Source organism: Blennius ocellaris, assembly GCF_963422515.1.
Source record: "Blennius ocellaris genome assembly, chromosome: 4".
Taxonomy (NCBI): Eukaryota; Metazoa; Chordata; class Actinopteri; order Blenniiformes; family Blenniidae; genus Blennius; species Blennius ocellaris.
In genome coordinates this window covers 21530903-21554463 of record NC_137653.1, presented here as the reverse complement: position 1 = coordinate 21554463, position 23561 = coordinate 21530903, and the positions used below count along the sequence as shown (strand labels likewise).

The following is a 23561-nucleotide window of genomic DNA, read 5'->3' as shown; positions in this document are numbered from 1 at the left end:
CAGCGGGAGACGTTTTTAAGACCTTTGTATTGGAAAGTGTAGCTCCAGATTTAAAGTGCATCAGATTCTAGGTAAACTAGGGATTACATTTTTTTTTAAATTGTATTTGTCCAGATCCTCAAGTTAAAGAACTACAGGTTTCTTTTATGAGCCACAAGAGAAGTTGTGGTTACTAGTGTGACTCACTGCTGCCACCTAATGCACAAAAAAGACAATAATTAAATCTGACACACTGCACCTTTAAATGAAATATAAACACATTGCAGGCGGTCACCCTGTCTTTGGTTTACTGAGTGTCATTGTTGGTCACCTTCACCAGTGGGAAAGGCACATCTCAACTCCTGTGAGTTATTAAACTCCAGCCTCATGGGAGGAGAAATGAGCACATTATAGCTTTTTTCACCCAGATGAAGCTTTTAAATTGTTTCTGTTTCATACCATGAGAGAAAGCGCTTCTGCACAGGGCTCTGCAAGGTGCCAGAGAATCTCTGTCAACACAGTCATGAAAACATGATATTCTTTAAGTCTGAGGATCTGAGGAAAGGATCTGAGGAAAATTAGCTTTGTTTGTAAGTTCAAGTTCTGTCTTTACAAGACAAGTAAATGTACCCTGCAGAGATCACCTCTCCCGGGGTAGTAAGATGTTTCTCAACAGAAAATGCAAAAATAAGCAATATGATGAAATAGAAAAAAAATGTGAAACCCAGCACAGTGATTTATCAAAGAGTACAGGATGCTGCAAAACAAATCTCTCTCTTTGTGTAGTGTGGGAGTCTGGATGCACTCACCTTCTCCTCCTTAGCTCTAAGGCCGTGACAAATGCAAGTGTCATCTGTGACTATGGAGCCAAAGCAGCAAAAAGGCCAGTCGGTTAACGCCAGCAGAGGGAGAAAGTCAGCCACACTAGTTGTGATAAATAGATGCCATAGCTCCTTTGAGATCATTTTGTTTTAAGCGGCTTCCTGGTAGTGCATTTCTGCTTTTATGGAACTCAGCACTTTTCTTCAGAAAAGCTTCACTCTGGTTTCAAGTGGTTTGATTCTGTCTGAGATCACAATTGGTCTCACTTGCATTTTTTTAAGGATCAGAACGTCTAAGGCTGAATATGGCAAAAAAAATAAAAAAATCTTTGCATTCAGTACCACAAAATTACATAATAAAGAATAAATATAATTGAGGGATGCATGGTGCTGTATTGGTGCTGCAATCAACCTGTCTGTGTTTAAAATTAACACAAGTTATTACATCTTGCCCATCTTGTGTCAGGATCAGTTGTCAACCTTTGACATATAATTTCTCCATTGATTTTCTTGTTAGGGACTGACTTTGTGTTGTGGTCGCCAGGCAGCTAGAACACGGAGTCGATTACACGCCTTCCGGACAATTGAAGGCGGTGTGTGATGGCGCCCTTCGCTCGGCTCACCTGCACCCACAGCAGGCTCACGCTGATCTCAGACTGGGTATCGCTGTAAAATAGATCAGCGTGATCCATCGCAAATCAGCCTCGGTGTTGGTACTGTGAGCAAGAAGAAGAGACATGAGGCCTCTTCAGCCTCTCTGAGATATATCAATCTTTAGCCCTGGAGATCAATAGCTCGGATTTCACTGGGGGTCCGGTAGGGATGAAGGGGCTCTCAGGAGTCAACTGGGAGAACATACAGAACCAAAACAGGTGATCTGGATGCCGCCGAAACAGGGTTGCAAAGTTTTTTGTGTGTGACGTAGAAGTCAATAGTGCAGCACAGGCTTAGATGTAACATGGACAGCGGCACAGCCTGACAGCTTGTCGATTCAGTGAATTTATAATGAATGTTCTTTTATTCTCCTCTTTCTCTCCCTAACCTTTCTATTCTCCTCTACTCCCTTCATGGCACCTTCCTCATTCCGCTCACACTTGTCACCCGCTCCCTCCTCTTCATTTCGCCGCCCTGTCACAGACTCGTGTAGCCTATCATCCCGAGAGCAGGAGCAAAGAGTTTCCTGAAAGGTGCTTAGTCGCATTTCCACCCCTACCCCTGCTGTTGCGGTGTCCTAATGATGCAAATGTTAGGCCGGCTAATGAGTAGGAGCTATGTTCGACCACCCTGTCTCATGAATAATAGTGTCGTGTCACAGTCAAGATGCGCGTTTCTCTCGGCTCTCAAATAACGGCCATTACAGATGGTGTTTTCCTCAAATTACAAGCGAGGGGACGAAGAAGTGACAACTGCTGTCCTGTAACTGTGTCCGAAGAGAGCAGCCAGGGCCTTGAGAACGAAAATTAAATCAAACAATTAAAACAAAAAGTAATCTGCCCTGTCTGAAAAGGCGCAGGTGTACAAGTGCAATGAGGCGGTGAAAGTGTATGGAAACTTCGGGTGGAACTCCAAACACCCTCCTGCCTGTTCAAGTCACATGACCTTTTGACTCAGGAGTTTATTCTGACTGTCACCTACATGCTCCTGACGGCGAGGCGAAGCAATCCAGCTCTGTGTTATTACAATAAACCTCATGGCTGCTTGCATTTCTCTCCCTCCCCACCTCGTGGCTTAATCCTCCGCGCTTTCGCCCTTCAGTTTTTCAAAGACAGCCTGCAGGCTAGAATTGCCCTTTGCTGACTCGTGGCTGACAGTGAATAAGTTCCCCCTCTCGTCTCCTGCCTTTTATCTCTGAGATCATACTCTGAGTGGGTCAAGATCAATGGTGCTCCCTGCAAATCTGCCCAGACTCTGGGTGCTTCTCATTGACCTCACACAGGGGTAACCAAGCACTCCTACTCTCATCCAGCTGGCTTTTACGTTCTCTTCCGCGGATAAACTCCAAAGATGCTTGCTGGGCTTTCTTCAAAAAGTCATGGATCACGTCGGTGCGGAACTGTTTCGGCTCCATTAACAAGTTTTCCTCGACTTTAAACTAGAGGCTGCACGAGCGTGCATCAAGGCGTGCATCAAGTCCTCCAGAGACACAATGAATGAAGTTAACAAGCAGCAAGAGAAAAGACAAATAAAAGGTGGAATGATATCCTGAAGCATGGTGGGGAGTGAACAATGACAATAAGTAATACTTTACCTTTTGACCTGTTCAAGCATAACCACTCAAACTAACTCCAATCAGCATTCATGGACATCACGACATTTTTGACGCACATCTAATTACCTGTGCGAGCTGCACTTTTCAAGTGAAAACGCTATGTTTGTTACAGAAAAGTTCACATTTACATGACCACCTATTGAAAAGGATTTCCACTTACATGGAAACTGCAGAAACACTTAAGATGCACATGTGTGCAAAGAACAATGCACTATAAGGATATGGACTGGGAATCATGCCTCTCTGGAGGCCGCCAGTGTTGTTATTGTGCATCTACTTGTGCATGAGAACACCTATTCAGTATGGCCGTGGGGCGCATGCACAGTTACAGCATTTTAGAAAAGTGGTGTTTCCCACTCCCCCATTTACAAAGCGACGGAGTCGGGAATGTTTTCCTAAAAGTGGTTTTTCAGTGGTTCCAAGGGTGTTGTTATGTAACCAGACTCCCAAAATGCAACGAAAGTTGTGCATTTTCACATGAAAACATTATTGCGTAAAAGGAGCCTGTGAACATCCAGTCTGTATTCAAACTGATGGTAGATTGAAAAATGGAGTCCTGTTGGCCAGAAATGCACATGATTTTGTCTAATCTCATTGTTCCAATTATTATTGACCTCCACTTTAAAACCCACTTGGTGGATACATTTCAATTATTGATGCCAGGATAACCCAGTGGGGATACATATGAGCTGAAAGCTAGAAATGCCACCTCTGTCCTAAAAATACACAATTCAGTCGCAAGAGTCAGTGGGGGGAAAAAAACCCAAAACAACAACTTCACAGTAAACTACTATTCATGGTTCATGTACTGTTCAATCACTTGTACATTTTTAAAGTACACAACCCTCCACTGAGACTTAAACATATACTGCATTTAGACCACAAATGACAAAAATCCCAATAACCAAGGGCAGGCTGTGACAGGGTGATAAATGGCTTCACATGATGGAACAGACAGGACTCTGAACACTGCAAACTTCTCCACAACAATGCAAAGAGGGGAGGAAAAAAAATCAATTTCAGGTATGGCACAGAATTAATGTGCTGCACCGAGTGAGCTTAAATCTGCCCCGTAAGGGAGGGCTGTAATGTAACATCACCTGCACCATGAATAACCATTAGAAATGCTCAGCAGGGTGAAAAGGAAGAATAAAAGAAGCTAACAAAGCAAACCCCCCCCAGAAAATCCTCCCACAATCACCCTCTGAGCTGTGTCTTATGAAGTGCTGCATGGAGACAATAAAAGCTGCAGAAAGGTAAAGTGATGCTATTGGCCGCGTTCAGAAGGAGATAGAAACCTGCTCCCAAACCAGCTGAGGCTCGGGAAACCCTGTGAGACCCGCTTCAACAAGATGGATGGCGGGCACCGAGCTTCAAACTGGGCGCACTCAGCCCAGACATCATTGGGTCCGGGCTGAATAAAGAGGTGGTGGCCCCTCGTCTGCTCCTCCCTAATAGGAGGCGCTGCCTGGCTGACAGCAGCCCATAAATAACCCAGTCGGCCCGTCACTGGAAAAGAACACACTCACCTGAGCACGCTAACTCAAAGGCCTCACCAGGGAGAGGTGAGGCGCGGGAATATCAGGCTGCACACTTACGGATGACAGCGGCAGCCTGTGAAGGTTGGAAACAGAAACGCAGCTTATTATTTATTCCTTCGCACATTTTGGTGGTCTAATAAAAAGATCAAGTAGAATTTATGCTGCCCTTTCGCACTGTAATAGGTTACATTAAATTAGGTGTCCTTTCCACCTCCGGTTTTGTCATTGATGAGACAGGGAGAGGGGATGTTCTCGGGGAGCTCAGCAATTTATTTTCTTTTCATCAGTTGGAGAAGGGGGAACCTGTAGGCCAGTCATCCACTCTGGGACGGGATAATGAGTCCTCGTCAGATGAATTTGTCGATGACGACAAGACTGGTGATGAGAGAGTCTTGTAAGAGAAGCTTTTGGACTGTAAATCAACTCTCAGCCCTTCTGTGATCCAGTCCTCCAGCCACAGCACTGCAGATACAGACAGCAGGTCATAAGAGGTGAGCCTGGATAAACGCTGCCGGCCTCGGCTATTATCATTCGACTCATTGCGATGGAAACAAAATAACATTTACTTGAACTTTAACAAACGTCATGTGAGAAATAACTCGAGTCCAGGATTGTAGGCCTTCAGTAGAGTTTACAGGTTACATGTTTACATGTATACAAATACATTTTGTTTCAGGTTGTACTCCTTCCTACCCATTTTCAGTTACTGTATATGTGCACATGTATAGAAGTCACTATATTAAAGAAAACAAAAAAAAACCCCAACATAAACCAGCTCACAAGCATTAGCAGCACAGTGCATGCTGGTTAATTGATTATCATTGGTGAGAGGAACCTGTTATAGAGTATTGTGATTCTAATACTGGTTACATTAGTTCAGATCAGACTAATTACTCAGCAGCTGTCTTCAAACTTCAATAGCTGCAATATCTGAACTCTGTATTAAAACCTCATTTGTATTTTCAATATTTGCACATTAAATGCTCTTAGCTTTGCATATTGTATTTTCCGGCACTTTGTTGTTTTAATTTATGAGTTTGGTGAGTTTGCACTGCGACCTGTGTCACGAACATGTATGTATTGTATTCCAGTGGGATGTAATTCTTATGATACTTATATTGGATGTCTGCATCTCATCAAAAGGAAAATCATACATCTGCAACATACATTTCACCCCGAGTTTATTAATAGCAGTCTATCATAATATAATATAATATAATATAATATAATATAATATAATATAATATAATATAATATAATATAATATAATATAATATAATGTTCAAAATATTCATCTTTACTGTTCGTGTTCACATCAGTTATGAGATTCATAGATTATGTGTATTTTAGAATGTATATTTGAAAGTATTTCTGTAAGTCTACCTTACACTCTGCCCAATAAATGCAGTTTCTGCACTGCGCAACGCAGAGTTTACAATTTTAAACCAACGTCAGACGATGCGCCACTCGTGTCACGCACGGTGACGTCATGCGGAAGCGACGTACCAAGATGGCGGCGCCCTTGACAGGCATGTTTTAGTTCCTGTAAAGTGTCAGACAATGAACAGCAGCTGCTTTTTTACGTGCTACAAGATCGAAAGGGAACATTTGTGAGCGGAACATGGAGAAGCAAGAGTTCGTCGCGTCACTGGTGGTAAGCAGGAGGTTTCTCTTTCCCTCAGAGTCGTGCTTTAAACAGAGTCAACCTCTGATCAGCTTATGCTGTGTGTGCATCAACTGTGATGTTGTAGAGTCCACAGTTTTTAAAACAATCTATGTTAAAGGATGCAAAGAGTCCCTTTCTGAGGAATTATATGACATAATTATGTGCTAGCAGTGTATGAAAACAAAGTGATTAGGAAAGGTATAAATAGAGAATCGATTAAGTAAAAACTTTATTAAAATGAAGGTAATAGAGTAAGTGCAATCTATTGTTTACATGAAAGCCTAATCAAATAAGATGTTTTAAGTCCTGGTTTAAAAGAAGTGAGGGTGTCAGCAGTTTGCAACTGACTCTAGGAACACTCAATGAATCTCTTCACGAGGACCTCAGAGATGTTTCATATTCTATTAGTAAATCTGAGATGTATTGAGGCCCAAGACGGTTCAGACTTATAGACAAGAAGTAAGATTTTGAATTGGATCCTTTGATGCACAGGCAGTCACTGCAGAGGTTGAAGCTCAGGTGTAATGTTGCTCCACTCTCTGTGTTGGTGAGGACTCTGGCTGCAGCAGTGTGGATGAGCTGCAGATGTCTGACAGATTTGTATATATATGTTTTTTTTACTGAGATCTTTAAACACACTGTTACATTAATCCAGATTAATGAAAATAAATGCATGAGCAGGTTTCTCTGAATCGTGTTTGGTCAGAAATCCTTTAATCTTTGAAATATTTTGGAGATGGTACTAATCTGATTTTGTTTTTGTCTGAATGTAGTTGTTGAATTTAAGGTTGAAGTCCATAATTATACACAGATTTCTAGCTCAATATGACAAGAAATTATTGTGGTTCTGTTTTGACTGAAAGAAACAAGTTCTCATTGTTTGTGTAGCTAACATCATGATTAATGTGTAAGATTTCATAAAATCTATTTTATGTTATCTGTCTGAATATGGCACATTGGAAGACCATTTTAGGTTTGGCTGCTTGACAATGTTAAAATAATATATCTTAGTTCTTGTATTTGTCTGGTTCATCAGTCTTCCAAAGAGTTTTATCCAACTTGGGGTTGTGAAGTGCAGAAGCCGCTCCCACTTGACTATGTGCAAATGCAGGCTACACCCTGGACATCACAGGGCAGTCACAGAGGGACCGTCTCTTACACTCACCAATTAACCTCAAGTAAGCACAAGTTGTTGGAGTGCATTTATTACCATTCAGCAAAAGGTTTAGCTGTACATGGTTTGTACAAGCCTCTTTAGTCATTGAGTATGATATTGAAACAGATAACAAACTGTGTTTGCTATTTAATTTGGATTTTCTTTAACTTGTAATAGTGTGTGTCGACTAGAGGTCAACTTTGTGCATTAGTGTGGAAGTGTTTATGATGTGACCCCAAAGAAAAGTCGTGAACCACTTTTGGGTCAATCAAATTTACTTAGTAACAGTAGGGAGGAAAAAAAATATTTTATTAATTTGAAATAACTATTTCAGATTATTAGGACTATATTTTTAAGGGACTGACACTCAACATGATGACATGATGATTCATTGTGTTCTATTTGTAAATACAGTATATTGTTTCTGCAGGCGATGTGTGTTGCAGCAGCAGAATACAACAGAAGGAATATATCAACCAGGTCTTGAGTGTGATGTGTACAAGAGTGTGAACTGAATTCATAAACAATGAAATAGGATATTGTCTGCGCTCGTGTTTGAATCTGGATATCAGTGCAAATTAGTGCAAAAACTGTCTTTTAAGAAATGAACAATATTCCATTTGACGCTAATATATGCTCATATCCTTGAACACAAATAAACGTGACTATTGGTCCTATAGTTTGGATTTCATTATGAAAACATAAATGATAATCCATAAAAACAACAATTTTTATGCACATAGTGGTGTTGAGTAGTTTAATGAAGTTGAGATAAGTCTCTATGTATTGCTTTACTTTTGTTCTCCTTGTCATTTGTACCGTTTAGAATCCTGCCAACACACAGATCCAGTGATGAGTTAAACTGGGAAAAAAATAGCTAATTTGATAAATAAAGACAGCGCTCGGTGGAACATGTGCAACACTAAAGTTTGTTTTTAAACTATTTGGTTCAAAACGGAGATAATAATAATTATTTATTAATTGCGCGGTAGTTATAAATTGACTAAAGTGAACATTTTCATCTTGATTAACTGCTTAAGCATTATGCCTGCTAATGACATCAGTATGGAGCCCTTGAGGAGTGTCACCATTTCAATCTGTAGCTACTAATCGTTGGCTCCTAACCGGTGAGCATAGTGGAGTATTGGCAACCAAAAGAAAGTTGCATTTCCTTCAATATAAAGAAATATGTTAGGATGAATCCAAACAGCAACGTTCAACAGCTAAAGACTCGACTATTGGCTACATGTTGAGCTTGTTCTATAAATACATGAAAGAGTAGAGGTCTGGTGCATATGGTACATACACAGGTGTATATTGTATGGAAGTGTCTCACAGAGTGTGTGTCTCTGCAGGCTGGGGGCTGCGCAGGGATGTGTGTGGATCTGACCCTGTTCCCCCTGGACACCATTAAGACCAGACTTCAGAGTCAGCAGGGCTTCTACAAGGCTGGGGGCTTTAGGGGCATCTACGCCGGAGTCCCATCTGCCGCTGTCGGCTCCTTCCCCAACGGTAAGCCCGTCGGCGCAGTACTCGGATACACTTCCACCGTTAACCGCTGGTGCACAGCAGAGATAGCCCAGATAGCCCATGAGGAGTTTGTGTGCACTGTGCTCGTTGTTATAGCTTCAGAATAACTCTCGTGTCAAATGTTGTCGTTTTTGTGGCTCTATTTTCTTGATTGAGGAGTTAAAGTGCAAATTTCAACATAATTAGTGTGGCAGTTCATCAAAAAAAATTTGACTTATTTCTTCATCGTTTTGCAATCATGTGAACACATAAGCAGAGGTGGGATTAAAATCTGTTATCCATCAAAGTATTTTCTCATTAAAACGTTGCATAAATGTCTACAAAACAACTTTCTGCTGAATTCAATTTCATGATTGAAATATGTTTAGAAAATCACAAATCAATCCTGTCTAATAGGGGAACATGTTCATTAGATCTTCAAATACATGCATTTAGAAAAGGGGCTTCTGATGAATGCTGAACTACTTTACTCAGCCAGGTGTATCAAAAATAACAACTTTTGATAGTAAGGCTCTTTGTTTGATAAACTGTGACGTCAACTAAGAAGCTTTGTTACTGAGAATAAAAAACACTGATAATGATATTTGTCCATCTTGGATGAAATCAACACGTTCTTCAATCTGAAATCAATTATTGTGAAGAAACATGATGTAGATTTAAAACGACTCGCATTTCTTCAGTTCAGGCCAAGAAGAAGGTCATGCAGTGTTACACCGCCTCAGCAGGAGCATAATCTGCAGAAATCATTTATTTATATAGATTCTATTAAGAAGCAAAAATTATAGCTCATATACACAAACACCAACCCCGGTTTACGTGCAAAATATTTGATAACCTACCCACTGGTTTATAAAACTAGTAAGTCAATTTTGATCCTAAAAACGATCCAACAAAAATTATCTTATGACCACAAAACCTGAATTCACTTCAAACTCTTGATAACAAACAAATAAACAACAAGACTGTAAAGGAATTGTAAGTGCATGTGCATTTTTTTTCTCATTTTTCCAGCTGTGAAGGAAACGTACCTCAGTTATTTAGAGCTAAAACCAGACTTCAATGCTGTGATTTGTTGATCACAGAATATTAATCAGCCACCGGAGAAGAAAAAATATCAAACATTCTCGTGCTCCATCTCCTCAGGCGTGCTGACATTTGGCTTTTCTTTTTTTTTTTTTTGATATAATACTGTGAACCAAGTATTTCTTTTCTCAGACATTAATCACAGTTTCAAGACATCAGTATGGGAGGGTTTTTACACTAATATTCAGATCTTTTTTCAGAGGAGTTTTTAATAAACAGTCTTGAGGTTTCGATATGTATGAAGAGAAGACGTGTGAAGCAATCTGCTTGACTTGTTTTTGATGGTGTAATGCACTTTTTAAATTTAGTTTTATTGAGCAGTCTGCAACGGCATTTTAGTCATGAACTTATGATTTGTGTGTTTGCCTAAATGTATTTGTTTGGAGTGGCTGGAGAGCAAGGGTGTCAAACATAAGGCTCGTTGGCCAAAACCGGCAAAAATCCAAAAATAAAATCAGCGATTTCTTTGAGGTTTTTTTTTACCATTTTCTTGGTGGCTTGGCGGGCCCCATAGCTTCAAGTAAAACACAGTGACTCAAAAGGTCCTTCTGTCATTTGTGTCCATGAATGAAAGAATATTTACAAAAATGTAATGTAGATGACACACAAAGATCGACAATCAAGTTAAAATTGAGGGTAATACTTGGTAATACAGTCCAAGTTGGAAACTCTTTTCAAGTGACACACACTTAACTTTCTTTGCTTTTACATCTACTATAAGTGCACACACACACACACACACACACACACACACACACACACACACACACACACACACACACACACACACACACACACACACACACACACACACACACACACACACACACACACACACACACACACACACCTCGGCTTCTCCCCTGTCAGTGGTAGTGAGGGATATTAATTGCTCTATGCTGGTTGACTAATGGGCCTTAAATGGCTGTGGTTCTGCTTGGTTTCAGCTGCTGCTTTCTTTGTCACCTACGAATGCACCAAGTCCCTCCTCGGCAGCGGCGGGGCCGTGGCGGCGGCGGCGCACCACGCGGCACCTGTCACTCACATGCTGGCCGCCTCCCTGGGAGAAATCGTGAGTGTTCCCGTCCCCTCGTCCTCTCGCCGTTTCCTCTCTTCTCACACGAGTTTGGCGGCGTTTTCTGTTTGCGTGCTTTCTTTCCGTCTTCAGCAGCCCCAGCTGTCTTAAGCACTTGTTATTACTTCTCTGTCTTCCTGCCCCTGTTGTTTCTTTCCCACCACTGTCTGTCCCCACACGACGTGCCTCTTAATGTTATTGCCTTTTATATTTCACAGGCCACTTTTCGAAGGGGAGGTGGGTATGTGGTTTTGGCTGTTGGCCTCAGGGTCCAGCTGGGTGAGTTAAGGGGGCTTCCTCAGGCCTGTCCCTAAACCCCCACTCCCCCCAAAGCACCCCACCAGCTGGGTAAATAAGATCTCATTACTGCCTATTGACTCATCTACTTTCCCAGCCCAGACCCCCAGACTCTGCCAATTTAGTCCTGGGAATTTGGGCTCGAAACCAACAAGGAGCAGCGCAATTTCCTCAGCCCATCCCGCCCCCCCACCCCGTCTTCCCCCGTCATTCACCGTGCATCCCGTAGTCATTCCAGCCACATGGGGGCCGATGGGTATTCACAGTGGCACGAAGGGGCGCCGGCAGAGAAGTGGCAGTTTATGGAAAGAAGGGGACCCCTCCCGCTGTACCCCAGGCCGTCTGCGAAAATGCTCGGTCTTCAGTATTCATGACTTTTTGGATAGATGTAATCTGGCCAAGTTTTGCATGTTTATGGAAGGGGATTATTCTATGCCTTCGAACCCCACAGAAGAGCTCAGATTCATCAGGTGTCAGATATTGTTTCAAGCCTCCTTCCTGCATTAGTCAATCCGGATAGCGCTTAGCAATCAGAGCAGTTTTTTTTTTTGTAATGCTCCTCATCACTGACATGGGTGCGCATGGATGTGAAAGGTCAGGCAGAGGTTGCGACTACCTTTAACCCCGTTCGCGATTTGAGTACATCAAAGGCCCAAATCTTCCCGAGCGGAGCTGAGCAGAGCAGGGGCGGGGGCGGCATCTAACACCGCCCCCACCCCCCTTGCATTCTGGCATCTGGGTGCATCTTGTTCAAAGACAGTAATCCTGAGGCTTAGCCTTGAAAGGCCTACCCTCGCCATGCCCCGAGTCGTATGCAACGCCTGAACGTTTGCGCCGTGATGCAAGAGCCGCCACATACGAGGCGGGTTCTCCTCAGTCACTGTGAATGACTTTCAATTAAAGCGTGTTGCATCAGAAAAGTTGCAGAAGCTCCAGCTGCAATGGACATTTGTTTAAGTTGTTGGTTAGTACACAGAAAAGTAGTCAAATCCAGAATAGTTTACTGTTCACGCTGTTGCATTAGAATAATGTTGACTGTTTCTGTCAGATGCTACAGACAATAGCACACTGTTTTGTCTTTGTCAGTGACCTGCGCCTTTACACTGTAGTTTAATATAAATCTACCATTTCTGATTGAAGAATGAGGTGAAGTTCCTTCTTATGTTCCTTATTGTGACCAAGCCAAACTGCCTAAAGCACAGCAGAAATGAGAAACTATTGTTTTGTTGCTTGCTCTCAAGCAAGCTTAAGGTCAATTAAGTCATGATAATAACAAGATTGAGGTGCAGGTTTATTTTCCGGTTGTCCTGTTTTTCTTACCCACCATCTCTGGCTGTGGTAGAATGTGGGATGATTTTACAGTTTGTAAAATAACTGGATGGAGTTCTGGAGTTTATGGGTGTCAGTCTCTTGCTTTTGGTTTTTTGGTATATTATTACGACTTGCCTCGCCCCACTGCTCCTCAGAGGAGTGAAGGGTATCCACAAAAATGTGCCACTCCGAATGATCTTGAGCTAATCTGGCGACGTCTGTGTTGTTTTTGGTTACCCTCCAGGTCTTGACAGGTTTGATGTTGCTATTGACAACCTCCAGCGTGACCTTAACACTTACGTTTCTGGATCTCCAGATCGGTCTCAGAAAAAGAAAAGGGACCAGTTCTTGCCCACACATCTTTTTCAGAACTACCATCAGTAGACATCTCACTGGATGGCTAAAGGATGGCCTGGGGTTGATTTTCATAACCTTGGTCTTCCTCCTCCTCCTCTTCAAACCTGTTAGCGTTGACGTGTTTGATATGAGGTTATATTTAAATGACAGTCATGTCTGCAAAAACATAATCGAATCATTGTTTTTCTATAAAAAGTTTGGGTGATCGTGTCCTCATTCACATTGCGTGATCGTCACAACATAAATTGTAACAAGCTCGATTGTTTTCAGAAACGTATGTTATTATAGAGCAGTCCAACTTGTATTCAGTGTTTATACCATTAAATCTTTCATTACTGGAGGTCAACATCATTTTTTTATATTACGTTCAGGAACGGCTGAGGGCGTGCATGGGTGTTTGTGAGGGCAATTAGAGTAAAATTAGGGGCCAATGTCTTCAGTGGCTGCTGTGCATCACTTTGCTTGTGTTCATTTTTATGTGATTTTTATGCATTTGCGCCTCTGACTACTGTCTTGTTCTGCCTTAAGCAATAATGTAATGAATTTAGGAAGAGGAATTCAATCCCTCGTCAACATGTGACATTCAGTTTTCAAAGTAAGCATTATTTTTCGGTTTTGTCGGTTTTCCAGCTTGTCTTTCTCTCATCGTGCACTGGGTGTGGTCAGGCACCCACTCACAAGTCAGCGACTTGTTATCTGGTCCCCGGCTCATGATCCATTCCTCAAGAGTCCATTTAGTTGGGTTTTACCAACTGTTTCCACTCTGCAACAGAAGCTTTATGGGACTGATTGCTTTGCTAATTCCATCAGGGGGCCTCCCTCTGTGGACGACTTGGCACTAACTTACAAGATGTGGACTTCAGTGGAAGTCTGTTCTGGTCCTGCCAGAGGGAGATGTGGCTCACATTTGAGTCTGAGTAAAAATTGAAAAAGGAATCGAAAGAAAAGAAGAGGACATTTGCGTCAAAGCAGTTTTTATCTTTATAGTCAAGCCTACTGTTGAGCAAATGTTCTTCAGAGGGAAGTGGGGATGCAAACCATTTAAGCCCCATCAACATATAGGAATTAATTGCTTGAAAAAAAAAGACTAAATTAAAATTCCAAGAACTAATTAAATCCTTCATTAGAATTCTGGATCGCAGGTGGACGTACCTCAGAAACTGGTTCTTCAAACGTCATAATTAATCCCAGTTCTGTATTAACCTACTTCACGCATGCATGGCCACACTTGGAAAGAAAAGCAGGACAGACAGAAAGCAGGACAGCACCGGGAGGGGGAGAAAGGACCGACACGAGAGTCGAGACTATGAGAGAAATCCTCCCGCCCGCCCCAACAGGCCGAGTGTCGCGGTGTTTGTGCGACTGCAGTGGCAGGACGCTCCCATAAAGAATGTGTAAGCTGATGGCGTCTGTCAGGCTCTAGCAGGCTGTTATCCAGCCATTAGATCAGATTTATCTTCATTCCCATTCGCTCGACGTCTACCCTGAAAGCTCATTTGTCAAGGCCAGGCGGCGGGCTTTTCTCGCATCTACAACCCCCCCCCCCCCCCCCCCCCCCCCCCTCCCCCTCCCCCTCTGGCCCCCTCCTCCCTTCTTCAACGCCACTCGTCTACGGGAGGATGTACTGGAAAATACAGTGTGACATGACAAGATAGGGGGACAGTAAGAAGGAGCGTGCACAAGGGAGGACTTTTCTTTGGGTGGTGTTGGTGTTTGTGGGGGAAAAGAAACTGGCAGCCACTTAACTTGGCACTGAAAAATAATCCATGCATCGCCATCGAGTGGCAACACGCTCGGTGATTTATTGGCTGTTGTTTCAGAGTTGGAGACATGCAGTGTCCTCATCCCTTCCCTTTTTCTTCATGACCTTTTCTTCCGTCCTTCTTTCTTCCCTTTTAGTTTCCGGCTTCTTGGCGCTCTGTCGCATCCTGAGCGTCAAAATCTAAAGCCTGCGGTTCTGCGCTTGTCAGCTTTTGAATTTGCAATAACAAATTTGGCCTTGTAGTCATCAAAGAGGGGGGGGGGAAGTGAGAGTCTGCTCATTTTCCAACATTTTCCCAAATCTCAGCCACTCTTAATTACAAATAAAACCACATAGTTGAAGCCTGTGTGCTTTTCTAACTTGTTGTTATTGTCTTGGTGCCAAATGGAAATGCTGGTCCAGACTGACCACTGTGTTTTGATGGCCATGAGCCCTAAAAGTGTGGATGAGGGTAGAAGAAGTTTGGGGACTTAATGAGTCCCGCCTGTGGATTGATTCACTGGCTATGCCCATAATGTGCTGTGAGTCTCCGCTAATTTCCCATTCCTTCCCGCGGTTTGCCCCGTGATTGAGCGTCGGCCCCTTACCTTGTTTTTCATGCGGTCCGGCGCCAGAAATTGAAAACGCGCTCAGACGTTTGGATTAACGACAACGGGCTGCCGGAATCTGAAAGGCTTCAATCACAAGCAAGCGGCTTCCTAATGAAGGTTGCTTGACGAATCCAACCGCTTGTAAATAAAGATAAATGGAAACAGGAATTTCAAAGACTGCCAATGGATTCATAATATGTTTCCATGCCAGAGGAAGGCAAAGAGACTCAAGGACAAAGTAGGTGAGGAGACAGTTGTCTGTCTTCCCACAGCTCTCCTCTAAACATGAGATCACAAAGACATTTTCTTTTTTTTTTTCCCCCCCGCCTCTTCCATACAATATGTCTTCATTATTGACAGGTACTTGATTCAAAGTCATTCGTCTTTGCGCCTTGATCGTCTTGCAGTTGTTTCCAGCTTTTCAACTGGCACACTTGATCCTCAACTCACCCCCCCCCCCCTCCCCCCCACCCCCCACCTCCCACCTCCCACCTCATGCTGCTGAAATTACTCCCATAAAAACAATGTCTCTAATTTATTTGGCATAATCTTCGTCTCGTCCCAACCTTCCCGCTGCCGTGACAGTGGAGGAAAGGCCGTTTTAACGCCGAGTCTCCCATCCAATTACGTCCGTAATGACTTGTCATAGCCACTTTCTTTCCATTTAGCTGCCTAAACCGGCCCTTTGGAGGATTGTTTTGGGGGCAAATGCGATGCACACTGTGTTATCAATGATAAGTCCACCGAAATGAGATCTCGCACATAGACGTAGTTTGCAGGAGTTGGCAGTGTCTCCACTTGGTGGTAGTGTTGCACCACGGTTCGGTCAGAGTGGACCGCTGTCGTTCTCATCTCAAATCAGTAAATTTCTCAGAGAAACTCAATCAGGTTGTTTTGGTTTTGTTCATCAACACTGACATTGAGGCTGATGTAATGATTGTAGAAGGACTAAGAATTGGTGAAAGTTTAGAACGAAGGTCTTAAACCCTAAATATTCTGTCGGCAAAAAGGTTTTGAAGATTCCACATTGCCCTGCCCAGCTGAGCTGAGCTGAGCTGAGCTGAGCTGGGCTGGGCTGACTCATCCTGTTGGGGATCTTGGAGAGAAGTAAGATCTTCCACATCTTCTTTATCCCCCCCCCCCCCACTTCTTTGCCCAAACTCTGCATCAGTATGGAAAAGGAAAAGGATGCATTTCATCTCTATTGCAAGTGCCTCCATCACTCTTTCTTCCTTTGCCTCCCACCCGGCGCAGCGGCACCGTCGCGAGGGTGGCACTGGCAGACTGGCATCTGTGTGACTGAGGGGAGTCACAGCAGGGGGGGGGCGGCTCACCAATCGCTCTGCAAGATTGCTTGCCGTTAGCCGGCGTTTCCACTCCGGTGCAGGATAAATGGGAAATCAAGTCGCCAGGTGGGCAGCTGTGCCTGCCCGCCTGTCTGCCTGTAGGACGATGGGAGTTATGAAGCATAAATATTCATGTCTATCTTCACTAGCTGTTGGCAGTCCATATTTTTGTTGACATATGGTGGATGGGCTGCAACTTGAGCAGGGAGTGTGGCTGCCGAGGTGTGCATGCGTACCGGGATCCATCAGTTGCCTTCAATGGAAGCACGGAGTCCAGACACTGATACAGTCGGCCCCGTGACCTTTCACAGACTCGGCAACTGTTGCTCCAGTGACAAACCCGCTCCGCGTACCACTTTGTTAATTGGCCCTATTGCAAACAAACCAAAGCTGCCATTAGGCTGCCAGCTTCATGTGATTGCTCTCCTCGCACCGTGCCATATCATGGCCGCCTGCCACGCAGTGAAAACATACAGAAGGTGATGTCATGTACAGTGAGAGGATGCCAACGGCAGCCGCGTGTGTGTGTGTGTGTGTGTGTGTGTGTGTGTGTGTGTGTGTGTGTGTGTGTGTGTGTGTTTTGCTGTTGTGGCCACTCAAATCTGTTTACACATGTGAAATAATTGCTTATCTCCTCCATGGAGACAAACACAGAAGTGCTGCAGAAGGAAGATCAGTCAATTCTATTCGTTTGAGTTATGGTGAAAAACATCACGTTTGTGTGCGTACGTGTGCATATAGGTGTATACATTGTGGGACAATTCCACATTTTTTTCAATTTCTCACAACAATACAACTATATTAAAAGCAAATTAAATGAGACTTTGTGTTACCTGTCTTTCTTTTCCCATCTGATTGCGTTGCTTTCGTCCTACAGGTGGCGTGTCTGATCCGGGTGCCCACAGAGGTCGTCAAGCAGAGGACACAAGCCTGTCCCTCATCCTCCACCTACAACATGCTGCTGGTTACACTCAGAGAGGAGGTGTGTGGTGGCCAACCAAAGGACACTTTTCGCTTTCTTCATGGTTATTGATATTATTACACGCTCCCATTCTGACTGATCAGTCAGAAGCCAGTTTGTAGTTGATGATCACACAAGTTTTAAATAAAACAAAGCTTAAAATAGTACATGCAGGCACATTAAAGAAGGAGGTCACGCACTCAAGCAATTGCTGATGGCACAGGTGATGTTGGATATTGGAAAAAAAAGTAACAGTCCACCTGTGAAACACTGCTAATATGGCAGTAAGAGTAATGTAGAACAAAAAGAAAGAATATGAGAACGCCAGGTGCTGTCACTCTGTATTAACTTGATCACTTTTCATTTATTTATTTATTAGAAGTATGAGTCTAAACGTCCCAAAAACTGTCTTCCAGTTGTTGTTTTTCTAAAATACTTATTGAAACCAGACTTGAATAATTGTTTGTTCTGTAGGATTCACATATGGCAGTCACGTTTTAACTATTAACAGCAAATGTTAATAAGATAAGGAGTTGCTTTGGACTTGTTCTTAATTATAGCTCCTTACTACTCACCCATATCCTCTACTTAATCCCCTCTTTGATTTAACCTTAAACTGATTTTTGATGATCTGAACCCAGAATCTAACTGTAAAACAATAACTCCCAGACAACTTGTGTAAAGTAGTAAATTCAAAAACTAACCAGTGGATGACAAACAGACCTTAATACACATAAACTCATCATGACTTCTGCAGCTCCACCATCCAATCACAGACAACGTGCACCGTTGAAAACTATTTCTGTGTGAGCAATGACTTTATGTGGGTGAATGACACAGAAACACTCACTCACTGGGCATTTTATTTACAATATTACAGATGAAAAATCTAAATACATCCAGTCAGCCTCACCATCAGAAGGATATTAAGATGTAAACTCACCTTAAAAGGTGGGACAGAGTAGACGTTTATTGTTGGGGAAGTATGATTTCTTCTTCTTCTTTTTTTTTTTCTAAATATAACTCTGCAAAGCTATCAGGACTAATTCAAATGCAGAATGCCACTGGAGGCAATGAAGGCTGAATTTATAAGAATAACAAGGTTTATTAAACTTGAATTTCTGTCTGGCCATTTGTTCCAATGAAATATTAAATCTTCTGAAATATTTGTTTTTGAGTTGTTTGAGTTTTTGCTGTAAATTTAATTCTTGTTTTATTCTTTTTAAACTGAGGCAAACCGACATTTACTGAATTAATCAAACTGAAATCAGCTCCTGAATGTATTTGTGATGAATGTGTTTCGGTGCAGGGAGTTCGAGGCTTGTACAGAGGATACGGCAGCACAGTCCTCAGAGAGGTGAGTGTTTCCCCTCTCTGCCTTTAATTCCTTCTTCATTTCTTTGTTTCTGTGCCACCCAGCAGTGAAAGTGATGACTTCCTATAATTCCTGATTGAAAGCAGATCTCACAACTGTTTCAGGTAATTGCAAAGTGCATCTTACAAATTCCTCCGAAAATCCATTTCAAGAGTTTATACTCGAAACAGCAATTCATCCAATAAAAGCCGTCTTTTGATCTTTTTCTTTCTTGGATTGATATCAGGGCTTTCCACTCATCTGATTGAAGACATTTTAATTTCTCTTGGGGTTTATTGAAGTTGGGAATATTGATTTACAGTTTTTTTTCTGATTTTTTTTTTTCCTCCTCGCTCACTTTCCATCTCAGTCAATTACTTGCTGGCGATGCACCGGCTCCTCTTCGAAGTACATCTGATTAATTAATGCAATTAGTTGTGTTATAAATGCAAAACAAAACGGGGATAAATGAGCAAATGACTGCACTCCCTTGATGGCCCGCTCACCTTTTTGTAATGGAAAAGCTGCTTTAATTCTTTGATTCATGATCCCTCCCTTGTTTAATTGCACCTGCAGTGCATGATAACACAAAATAATTGTGGCGATCTCTCAGCTTTTCTCACCCGCTAAGTTTTAATAGTACTGGGAAGGATAGCGGGGAAAGCGAGATAGAATAGAAGTATATGAAGGTGACACCATTTTTTTTTTCTTTTTTGGGTGGTGGGGGCTAGGGCGTAATCTAGTCCCCTCTGCTGTGCTAGCCTGTACTTATTTTCTGCCTCACTAAACTGATGTTATTCACGCAAATTCCATCTGGACAGCCGGGGAAAAAAAGGACAACAAGACACTGTGATTTCTCGGAGGGGCTCTGAATAAATGAATACATTTGGAGGCTGGCGCGCGGCTCGTGTGCATACTAACACCGGCAGATGAAACACGGCGGTGGCGCCGGCGGAGGCAAGGATTTGGGTACGGGGGAATGGCGAAGGATGCTCGGCGGTGATTGGCTTTGACGTGTGTCAGGAAGGTAATTCATTTTCTCTCGGCCTCTGTCGCTTTCCGCCCATCGCCTTCCTTCGGCCAGCAGACTCTGTCAAGATAAGTTTGTTTGCGTGGTGCCCCCCCCCTCCTGCTGCCTCACTAATTGGGATCCTCCTTTTCCATGCTATATATTCATTAAAGAGCTGTTAGAAGGCGTTCCTGGTGTCACATTTATGGATGGATGTGTGAGGATCCATGTAGAAAACAATTCGAGAGAAGTGTGCACCTTTCAAAGGTTTGCCCACCGAGGCCTTAAGTTGCACCTGAAAACACTTCTCTAAACCCATTCACTAATAGGCATTAAACTCTTTTTACTTTTGCACCACATTAATCTTGATCGCGGTGAAGCCTTTCTTTAAAAGAACCTGTCAAGTCGTCTGCTGAGTCGGCATCTTTCGGGTTCTAGCTGAACAGAGCAAGAAATCGATGAGATTCAGATTGGGTTGAGGAAAATTGTGCAGTGAAAAATGACTTTATCCTACTCTTGGAAAAAAAAAAAAAACAACTAAGTGCTGGTAATTAACCCCAGTCAGAATTTGTTTTGCACTTTCAGAAACACATCGAGGTCTCACATGTGAGACTGTTGATATGTGGTGATGTGTGATCACCTCATGAAAACACGCAGGATTTCCATCCTGGTTGTGACTCGAGTTGTGTGACATCGTCTTTTTCTCTCTCTTCTTCATTGGGGATTGTACTCAGTATCGACACTAGATGGCGTGCTAAGATTAGCACTCATGCTCTCTCTCTCTCTCTCTCTCTCTCGCTCTCTCTCCCCCTCCCATCATTACCAATCCAGCCTTATGACATTTATGCACTGCAGTTAGTGAGTTTTTTATGGCAGGCCCTTTATTTTTCCTGCTCTAAAGAGCTGTGAGGTGATCACGAATTTGATCCAAACTGCTACAATTTGAGCTGGAGTAATGAGCCTGCGTTGGGTTATTAGATAGTAATTTAAGCAGCGAGGTGGTATGAGGGTTGTAGGAATGACGAGTGTAAGTGAAGCTGACAGCGTCGGCTCAGGCACCTTGAGCATTGTCTAATTGGCTATAACACAGATATCTCACACACACAGTCCCAAAGCCACTTCCTCCCCGTTTTTGAACATTTAGCTCGAGAAGCGCACAGACAACGGAGGTAATTGACTCAGTAAAGTGAGAGTGAAGTTCAATATTAGGTTGTCTTTGCATTTCCAGTGCTGCATATAGTTTCCTTAATCTGACCCTCAGAGTTTCTCGCCGAGGTTCAGGATCTGGCTGCAGGGCTTATGAAACACCTCTCCATCCAAGGTCCTACCTCACCGCGCCCCTGTTTGCTCTTTATCCGACTCCTCCTCTCGACCCCCCCACTGATCCCCTTCTCAGCTTCCTCCATCAGAGCGTTCGGCCCCGAGGAAAGGGCCGCTAACTCGGGTCTTAAACTGATACCGACGGATCAGATGACACATCTCGGACTCTGAGGTTTCCACAGCTGTGGCTCCTTTTGGAAATGATTCCACTTTGGGTTAGAGACAGATGACAAGCGGAAGAAGAGATGAACTACAGAGTGTCTTCGTCGGGTTTTTCCACCATAATCCTCCCGGTCGACCTCAGCTGCAGTTTCTTCCACTCTAGAAACTTTTGTTTTGTGGTTTAGACTGAAGAAAACCATGCCTCTCTCAGTGTGAGTTGGTTTGAAATGAAATGAATATCAGAACAGCCGATCATTTTCTATTGTAGTTCTACACTTTGTGTTTACTCCCTTCTGAGACATTCTAAACAAGTGATACTTGCCTAAAGCCACTTGGTTACCCTCCAATGACTGGATTTGGCAATGAATAGTTGTTGATGAGAGGCAAGTGGGTTCAATATGTCCGTACTTGAGTTGAAATAACAAAGAAGTCATTTACTACCATCTTTTAATCAAAGATCATGCTGTTCCTAATTTGCCTCCAGATATTGTAGTAATGTTTTGGCTCCCAGATGTAACACAGCTACTTTTTTGCCAATCAAATAGCACTGAAACGCTAAAATCTGCAGAAACAATGCAGTCCAAGTCTGTTTACTCTAACATTTTCAAGTCAAATTGGAAAACTTTCATTGTGTCTTGGGTGTCTGTTTCCACGACATCTTTTTGAAATGCTGCTACTGTCCACGCACTTCACAGCCATAGTAAGTAGTTGTTCTGCACATCCGCAAGTAAATGGATAATCACAACCAGCCACTGGTAGCCCAGAATGCTAACTACATAGTTTTCTGTGTTTGTGCCGTTTCCGTGTAAACAGACATCATTTTCAACACATTAGGTGTAAACGCGAAACTTTTCTGGAACATAAACTCAAGAATGATGTGTTCTCACTTGAATCGTTGTCCTGTAAAGAAGTTCTGAGGCTCACATTTGTCATAAGAACGGCGGCCAAAAAGATTTGAGATGTAAAAATGTACAGATTTTAAGGACCAGCTTTGCAAACTTGGCAAATAACTTTTCATTTATATAATACGAAGAGTCTCCTGAGTTATAGTTATGAGAAATGCATGTGTCAGTTGTTGTCACTGTTGACGGGACAGGAATAGGAGTTAAAGGTGCACTCACAACTGTCATTAAAATCTTTCCGTGAGTAAGCTGTCAGTGCGGCCCATTTGTGGAATAGCAAACAGACCGACATCCAAACTGTGATGCACAACAAACAGCAGATCTGGATTGCGTATAAACTCAGTCTTGGTCCACTATCAATCTGACGCTGGTGTGCTGGCAGTTGAAGTCGGAACACAGCACATAGTCTCGTTCAGAAGAGCAGATCAAAATTGATGAATGCAACAGAAGAGTTTGTTTGTTTGTTTTTTTCCTTTGACCCATTTTTACATTTTATAAGCTTTATGATTGAGTTCTGAGATGTGTACAAAACTGCCACCCTACATTTAGTCTGGCATACATCACAGATGCAGAAGTTATCAAATAGTAATGTGCAAATCAATTAAAAAAAGTGTGTCTGTTTGAATGTGTGTTCTTTATTCACAGGACAAAGTTATGACATTTACAACTTATATTATCTTGTGTTTTGGACTACTTTTGCTTTCATTAAAAGTGATTCTATAAATCCTGGGTTTAATGCCTTGTCCAAAGCCTCATCGACACACAGACTATATATGACCTACTGTATATAAGTAGAAATTCTCCACACAGTTACAGTAAGATCATCAGTGGCTGGGTTATATGTTCAGAATGGCTCGATATTATATGGAACTTTTCACTTCAAACAACAAGAAAGAATAATTTGTGTTATTACCTTTATTTCATTTTTTGTAATAACTACATTAATCCATGCATCGGTCATCAATGATATTTCATCCAATTCCTGAAGGACAGAGCCGATTCCAGGTAACTGTGTGAAGGCAGAGTAGCTAACACACCACTGCTTTGCTCACTCTAATTATAAGAATAGT

The 23561-nt window shown here is 42.6% G+C and overlaps 1 protein-coding gene across 2 annotated transcripts in view; it reads left to right on the top strand.

Annotated features, from left to right (window-relative positions):
* Positions 1-6124: 6124 nt before the first annotated feature.
* The window catches only part of slc25a26 (solute carrier family 25 member 26), a 63612-nt gene continuing 46175 nt past the window's right edge, over positions 6125-23561 (top strand). For both annotated transcript variants that reach the window (XM_080495578.1, XM_080495577.1), the window contains exons 1-5: positions 6125-6264; positions 8788-8944; positions 10993-11117; positions 17661-17765; positions 19054-19101. In XM_080495578.1, the coding sequence (XP_080351704.1) occupies positions 6232-6264; positions 8788-8944; positions 10993-11117; positions 17661-17765; positions 19054-19101 (468 nt within the window). In that variant the 5' untranslated portion in view covers positions 6125-6231. The remainder of the gene's footprint in view (positions 6265-8787; positions 8945-10992; positions 11118-17660; positions 17766-19053; positions 19102-23561) is intronic.